Source organism: Phoca vitulina, unplaced genomic scaffold (genome assembly GCF_004348235.1).
Source record: "Phoca vitulina isolate PV1807 unplaced genomic scaffold, GSC_HSeal_1.0 scaffold35, whole genome shotgun sequence".
Taxonomy (NCBI): domain Eukaryota; kingdom Metazoa; phylum Chordata; class Mammalia; order Carnivora; family Phocidae; genus Phoca; species Phoca vitulina.
The window spans coordinates 4,234,283-4,242,716 of NW_022589738.1; the positions used below are offsets into that span (position 1 = coordinate 4,234,283).

The following is an 8,434-nucleotide window of genomic DNA, read 5'->3' on the forward strand; positions in this document are numbered from 1 at the left end:
AAGAGAAATTGATACCATCATGGTGGGAAATTTAAATACAGCTCTTTCAATTATCCATAGATTAGGGAGACAAAATTCAGGAAGGGGATTGAAGATCTGAACAACACAATGAAGAATTTTGATCTAATAGGCCTGTAGAGAATTTTACATTCAAAAGCTTGGGAATACGTGGTCTTCTTAACAACATATTTTGTAAATAAGGCAGTTAAAAAATTGGATCATATACTGGGTCACCAAATGAACTTTAACAGTTTTCAAAGCATAGGTATCTTGCAGACTATTTTCTCTGACTACAAGTCAATTAAATTAGAAAGACTGCAAAACATGTAATTAACAAGTCTATTCACTATTGGGAGTCAGTTTCCCATGGGTCTCATTTCTGCAAGTCTTGCAAGCAGAGGCACTGACTCGTTTTTTGCTGGGCTGTCTTTTCGAGGATGTGTGTGTAGCCAACAGGCTTGGTAGACAGAGCTAGAGTCTTCCTTCGGAGCAAAGGGCAGGTATGCTTCCTCTACAGTATAAAAGATTTGTGTTCCTCCGTCCCTCTCGCTGCAGCCCCCGCGGTAGCAGCCGCTGAGCCCACCGCCACCGCCCCTGAGCAGAAGATGGCTGTGCCTCCCACATATGCTGATCTTGGCAAGTCTGCCAGGGATGTCTTCGCCAAGGGTTATGGATTTGGCTTAATAACACTTGACTTGAAAACAAAATCTGAGAATGGACTGGAATTTACAAGCTCAGGTTCAGCCATCACTGAGACCACCAAAGTGATGGGCAGTCTGGAAACCAAGTACAGATGGACCGAATATGGTGTGACGTTTACAGAGAAATGGAGCACTGGCGACGCACTAGGCACAGAGATCACTGTGGAAGATCAGCTTGCACGTGGACTGAAGCTGACCTTTGATTCATCCTTCTCACCAAACACAGGGGGAAAAAATGCTAAAATCAAGACAGGGTATAAGCGGGAGCACATCAACCTGGGCTGTGACGTGGATTTCGACATTGCCGGTCCTTCAGTCCGGGGTGCTGTGGTGCTGGGATATGAAGGCTGGCTGGCTGGCTACCAGATGAATTTTGAGACTGCAAAGTCTCGAGTGACCCAGAGCAACTTTGCGGCTGGCTACAAGACTGACGAGTTCCAGCTCCACACTAACGTAAACGATGGGACAGAATTCGGTGGCTCCATTTATCAGGTGAACAAGAAGTTAGAGACCGCTGTCAATCTGGCCTGGACAGCAGGAAATAGTAACACTCGCTTTGGAATAGCGGCCAAGTATCAGATCGCCCCTGACGCCTGCTTCTCGGCTAAAGTGAACAACTCCAGCCTGATAGGTTTAGGATACACTCAGACCCTAAAGCCAGGTATCAACCTGACCCTATCAGCTCTGCTGGGTGGCAAGAATGTCAATGCTGGCGGCCACAAGCTTGGTCTAGGACTGGAATTTCAGGCATAAATGAATACTGTACAGTCGTTTAATTTTAATCTATGCTGAGCATAGCTCCCTTCAGAATTTAGTGTAGCTTTTAATGTTGTATGTCTGGGATGCAAGTATTGCTAAGTACCATGTTAGACCTCCAGGTTAAAGATGATTCAGCTTTAAGGGGTTCCCCTTTCAGAGGTACAGAAGAAACCCACGTCCACGAAAAGTCCTTTCAGCTGTAGACTTGGGGGGAGCTTGGTGGCCCCTCCAGAGAGTTCGGGTTTCTTTTTTATCTAGAAATGGCTGCAAATGGAAGCTGATAATTTATAGGCACTTTGTTAATTGGTATGGAGTACATGAATGAAATTATGACTTACTGAGAATTGAACTGGGTTTCCTACCTGAAGGAAGGAGAGACTCACTGATGGTGTGTATAAACCCATCTGAAAGAGCCTTTTTTAGACAGATTTTCCTGACCTGTTTCCACCCCAGTCCATCACCTCTTTTACACCAAAAGTAGTCTGCAGGGTGTGGTAGCTGTTTCTTTTGTGCCATTTTGGGGTAGAGAAGATGGATGTGATGAAGCCAGTAATTCAGGACTTAATTCCCTCTCATGTTGTGGTTTTCTGCCCCTGCACCAGAGTATGAAATAGCTTCTAAAAGTCCCAGCTCTGAGCTGGGAAGAGTCTCTGTGACTGTAATCGTATTGTGACAACACTCAGAATCTAAATTGGACTTGTTCTATTCTCACCACTTGGTTTATTTTTTAGCCGTTTAATGGGTACATTTTAGAGTCTTCCATTTTGTGTGGAATTAGATCCTCCCCTTCAGATGCTGTAATTAACATCACTTAAAGTAAAACTTGAATACAATATTGAAACCTCAAAAAAAAAAAAAAAAAAAGATTTGTGTTCCTCAGAGTTCCTCTCCTGCAACACAACTCGCTGCAAATCCAGGTACTATCTGGCTCCTTTTGCATCACCCTGGAACAGTTGGGGCTTGGGGACCCCGCCTGTGAGGGCTGATATGCTGGCTACAGATCATGCTGTGCGTAACAACATCCTTTGTCTCTGACCCAGGCGTCAAATCTTCTGTCATCATCCATGAAACGAAGGTAGGTTACTTTGTTGGCTCGTAAGTAGGGTAAAATGTCCGATCGTTCATGATGAATGACATCCATATTTTCAGAAATTTTAAAAACACACTGCTAAATAAGTCATAATGAAAATCATGTCTAAAAATAAATTATAAAAGTACTGCATGTCATAACTTAAGGAATATAGCAAAAGTCATGCCATAAAGGAAATCTTATAGCCTTAAATACTTCTCTTAGAGGGGCACCTGGGTGGCTCAGTCAGTTTAAGCGCCTGACTCTTGATTTCGACTCAGGTCATGATCTCAGGATTGTGAGGTGGAGCCCCAAGTCTGGCTCTGTGCTTAAGGCGGAGTCTGCTTGAGATTCTCTTTCTCCTCTTCCTCTGCCCCTCCCTCCGCCCCACATTCAAGCACGCGTGCACATGCGTGCTCTCTCAAAAAAAATTACTTCTCTCAGAGAAAGAAAAGCTGCAAATTAATTAGACGTTTGAAAAAAATAGATTAAACCTAAAGAAAGCAGAATAAAAATAGAGTGTAAATCAATGAGAGAAAAGACAGAACAACAAAGACAAAAATTGATCCTTCAGGGAGAAAAAACATTACAAAGTAGACATACTTCCAGCAAGATTCAAGAAAGAGAGAGGAGGACCCAAAATAAAAATGATAAATGAAAAAGAGGAACCTAACCCAGATAAAACAGAGATGAGAAAGATAATGAGTGTGAGGTATACACAATGTAATGAATTAGGCAAAAGTGGACAAATTCCTAGGGAAAAAAAAACCAGAATTGACTTGAGAACAGTATTGTAAGCTTGAATTGTCTTGCTAATATTATAGGAATTAAAGATTTAAAATAATTTAAAATCTTCCTTTCAAGCAAACACCAAACCCAGAAGAGATCATCTCAATCTCATGCAAAATGAAATGATGTCAAGATTTGTCAAGGGTAGGAATTGACAAGATGTCTTACATATCGCTGCAGAGAATGGATTTATCTCCTTACTTTGAAAATTTATGTAGCCTATGACCCAGCAATTCAACTCTTAGGTGTGCACCCAAGAGAAACTCATAAATACACCCACACGGTGCCACCAGGCTGACAGGGAGGTCAGTGGGAAACGTAGAAAATTATCATTGAGGTTTATATGAAACATGTACAGGAAAAAGAGGCAGAGAAGTCTCCCAAGTCTTAACACTCTTGCTACGTAGTTTTGTCATTTATTGAATACTGTGAATCTACTACCATTTATTTATTTTATCATATGGTAATGTCTTATTTTGTAATAAACCATTTTGTATATAAAAAAGGAAGACTATTAAGTGTAATTAAGAACTAGATTTTCGGAGCACCTGGGCGACTCAGTGGTTAAGCATCTGCCTTCAGCTCAGGTCATGATCCCAGGGTCCTGGGATCGAGCCCCGCATCGGGCTCCCTGCTCAGTGGGGAGCCTGCTTCTCCCTCTCCCTCTGCTGCTCCCCCTGCTTATGCTCTCTTGCTCTATCTCTCTCTCTCATAAATAATAAATAAAAATCTTTAAAAAAATTAATAAAAAGAACTGGATTTTCATTACTCAGGCAGAAATGGTAAATGTGTAACTTTAGAAGAAACATTTGTCATCAACCATGGGGATCACAAAAGTATTACTGACTACATGGAAATAGAAATCTGCTGAAGAGGCATCAGCATCTACTACAAAGTTTTATAGTTATTTAAGACTACCTGCAAAAGATTGAAGGAACGTGACATATCACTTTTCAATGAGATCAAATACCCATTCTAAATTAATTTTACTAATTTTCAGTTCCAGATTTTCTTGTGCATATATAAAAAAGCTAATGTAAGCATTATAAATATGCTTGTACCATGAACAGAAGAGGAATTTCTTGGAAGTGAAATGACCCCGGATGCTTCAAGTAGAAAATCGGTTAATTCCAAGGATCGTTCATTTTTTTCCATTCAATTTATGCAATTAAAGTAAAGCTTGGAGTGCTAATTCTGTTGAAGATAAAACATCTGACATTAGTATCAATGGTATTACAAATCAATTAAGAAGTTAAACTTTGAAGACAAAGTTTTTACTTTTATAGGATAAAATAATGGCTAATTTTGGTAGAGCAAAGCATCATGGTAAAAACAGTGTTTTTCACTAAATTAAGAAACCTATAAAACAAAAAGATATTCAGAATAGATCATAGTGAACACAAAATTCCTAATTGCATCCAAATAAGGAGTAATATTCTACCAACTGAAATGAAAGTTGTAAATACTTTTAAGTATTTTAATAAAGACACAGAATAAGTGAACTATAAAATGTAATAAAGCTGACATTGAAAACTAAAAATACTTTAACATGGTAATATGAGTTTTCTCTGCTTCCTATCATCAATCAGATTGTAGAAATGCTGGCACTTTTGAAAAACTCCTTTGTAAATCAACCTAAGTATCTTCATTAATATTGAACTTTTATGTAAATTAGCCCTCTCAAATGTGGTTGCATTTCATTCAAAATGCAGTGGTTTTTCCATTGGAAACCATTGGAGCTCCTAGATGAAAATTGCAAAAAGGAAGGCTGGAAATTTATCTTTGAAAAAAAAAAAAAGGAGGAACTAAACAAATGGAATGACAATAGCACAAATAGTATGCAAGATTTAATTTTGATATTCTATTTTTGGGCTTTGGAATATCTCAACTTGTGGAAAAAATCCTTTGGTGGAGCTCTAGTTTTTAACTGGATAAATTTATTATCTTTATCAGCATAAAATCAAGAAGGCTTTAATTTTGTAGCATTGAAATTTGGCAAAACATTCCCAAGTATCATAGGTAGAGACAATGTACTGGACTCAGTTTCTCTTGTAAAAATACTTATTGAAAAATCGAGTCAAAGATATCATCTGGAAAATATACTTTTTCGATATTTTTTAAAGATTGTAATACTTGCTTTTTAGCAGTTGGAAGGATATTATCTCAGACAAAAATGTTAGGGAACCAACCATTATGTGCCTTCTTGCGGAAGGACACAGCACTACCCATGATTTCTTCTTGAAAACAAAAAATCCTGCAACTGATTAAGCCTCTAGATCTAACTAATAATTTAAAAGAAATACAGGGGACAGAAAAATACTCTGGGAATGCAGTCAGCAAAATCTAAGAGTAAAGTGACCAAGTTAGTTTCCAAACTGTAAGGAAAACAACTAAACAAGGATGAAGGTTGAAAGACACTTGAAACATATCAGCCAATTGCAATATATTGACTTTATTTAAATCCTGATTCAAGCAAAGAAATAGAAATTTGCCAGACACTGTGGAAGTCACTCCTGTGTTCCACCCTAATCACAGCCTCCTCTTCCTTCCGAAAGTAACCACGATCTTGACCTCTAAACTAATCATATCCTTATCCTTCTTAATAGTTGAATCACCCCTAGACATTCTAGTTTAGTCTTGCTAGAGAGTATGATGCTAAGCGAAATAAGTCAGTCAAAGACAAATACCATATGATCTCACTCATATGTGGAATTTAAGAAACAAAACAGATGATCATTTGGGGGGGGGGGGAAGAGGGAAACAAAGCATAAGGGACTCTTAAAGAACAAACTGAGGGTTGATGGGTGGAGAATGGGCTAGATGGGTGATGGGTATTAAGGAGGGCCCTTGTGATGAGCACTGAAACTGATATTCCACTGTATGTTAACTAGAATTTAAATTAAAAATTTGAAAAGAAAAAAAAATTATTGTAAGGAATTGACTCATGCAGTTAGGGTGGCTGGCAAGTCCCAGGGTCCGCAGTCAGACAGCTGGGGAGCCCGGAGGGCCGGCGTGTGGTTCCAGCCTGAATCTGAAAGCCTGGGAAGCAGGAGACCCAAGGCTCTCAGGGGGCTGGCAGGCTGGAGACCCAGGAAGAGCCATGTTTCAGTTTGAGTCTGAGGGCAGGAAAAGCCAAATGTCCCTGTTCAATGGCCATCGAGCAGGAGAAATTCTCTGTTACCTGGGGGAGGGTCAACTTTTTGTTCTATTCAGGCCTTCAGCTGATTGGCTGAGGGCCATACGCATAAGGGAGGCAATCTGCTTTACTCAGTCTACTGATTCGAATGCTTCTGTCATGCCCAAATGCCCTCACAGACACATCCAGAATCATGTGGGACCAAATATCTGGGCACTCAGTTGCCCAGTCTAGTTGACACATAAAATTAACCATCACAGTATCCTGTGGACAAGACACAGAAATGAGAACTAGATGAAAAGACAGTCTACAATCTGTGATCCATAGATGAGAAGTTTGTTGATGGACCAGTGTTGGTATGGCAGGAGACTTATGACAAATGAATGACTTATACAGAGTCCTTTTCAGTGGAAGACCATGTGCTTCAACTGAATTATGCTCCACATAACACTGGATGCCTAAAAAACAATAAGAGTCTCATTTATTTGGTGAGGATATTCTTCCCCCTGGAAGAGATATAGCTTACAAGGAGTAATAGATAGTGTTAAGTGTTTCTTCTGTATTGACATTTGCGTGTGTAGGTCTCCATATTTCCCATCCCAGCAGAAGCTGGAGTGGGATGGGGTCTCAGAGCATCCTCCTCACAGAGTGTGTGTGACTTAAACCTTTTACAGTCCTCCTTCCTATGGCAAGTTGTATTGTTAAGTGACAAAAGCCAGGACAAGATAGTAGAATACCATTTGCCTAAAAATACTGATCTATACCTTTGTTTAAGTGTAGAGTACTATGAGACTTGCTCTTTGGGAAATCAAAAGACAAGGGGGTGCTGAAGTAAGGAGTTTTCTCTCTTTGAACTTCTTTTGTGCAATGTGCAATGTTCTTATTCATTAGCATTTCATCAAGTCAGAGGGATGTATTTGAAATTTCAGAAATTTGCATTTTACCAAATAAATAACGAGAGAGAGAGAGGGAGAAGGAAAGTAGGGAGGGAAAGGAAGGAGGAGGGAGAAAAGACACAGAAGAAAAGGAAAGAACGGAATGGAGCAGGGGAGGGAAGCAGAAGGATGGGAGGAACGGGAAAGAACAAGAAAGAAAATGAAGAGGGGCACCTGGGTGGCTCAGTCCATTAAGTTTCTGACTCTTGATTTCAGCTCAGGTCATCTCAGGGTGGTGAGATTGAGCCCCGCATCTGGCTCCATGCTGACTTTGGAGCCTGCTTAAGATTCTCTCTCTCCCTCTATCACTCCCCACCCCCTGCTCACACTCACACTAAGAAAGAAAGGAAAGAAAGAAAAGGAAGGAAGGAAGAAAGAAAAAGAAAAAAGAAAGAAAAGAAAGAAGGAAGGAAGGAAAGACAGGAAGACAGAAATCAGTGTTGTGCAAAGGAGGGGAGAGGTTTCAGTACCAAATGTGCCTTAGCCACACATCATGCCAACTCTGAGATTAAGACCAAGTCAAAGTCAAAGCCAGGCTTGATTACTCAAGTCCATACTGAAGGTACCCCATCCCTACCCCTTTCCTGCTTCTCAGTGTGCTTAGTAAAGAAGGTTCTAGTCATAGCCCTCTAATAGGGGCTGAGGGTCAAAAAGTAAGAAAATAAAACAAGATATGGGCTAGGACTGCAGATGTTGAACTGGGATAAATTGAAAGGAAAATTATTCAGCATATCTTAAATAGTCATTGCCCATGTCTTACCACACTAGTGTGCATTGTTTGCTACATTTTGTACCACATCAATAAGCTCTTTAAACAGGGACTGTGTCAACCTCATCTTTGTATAATAGTTCGTGCTGAATAAATATTAGTTGGATTTCTTTGAATTTAAAGTGAGTAAATGAAAGTCTGGCAGGTGATTATCAGGATAGACAAGTGAAATACTAGTGACACATAATTTTGTCTGATGGCATATTTGCCTTTCTGATGGTTAATTTTATGTGTCAACTAGTATTACAAGTGAAACACACACAGGGGAGTAGGCCC

General features: G+C 39.9%; 1 protein-coding gene across 1 annotated transcript; it reads left to right on the plus strand.

Annotated features, from left to right (window-relative positions):
• The first annotated feature begins 541 nt into the window (after positions 1-541).
• Positions 542-1,454, plus strand: LOC116646159 (voltage-dependent anion-selective channel protein 1-like). Its single transcript, XM_032426783.1, has one exon. The coding sequence runs from the start codon at positions 606-608 to the stop codon at positions 1,452-1,454; it is 849 nt and encodes a 282-aa protein (XP_032282674.1). The 5' UTR covers positions 542-605.
• Positions 1,455-8,434: the final 6,980 nt, after the last annotated feature.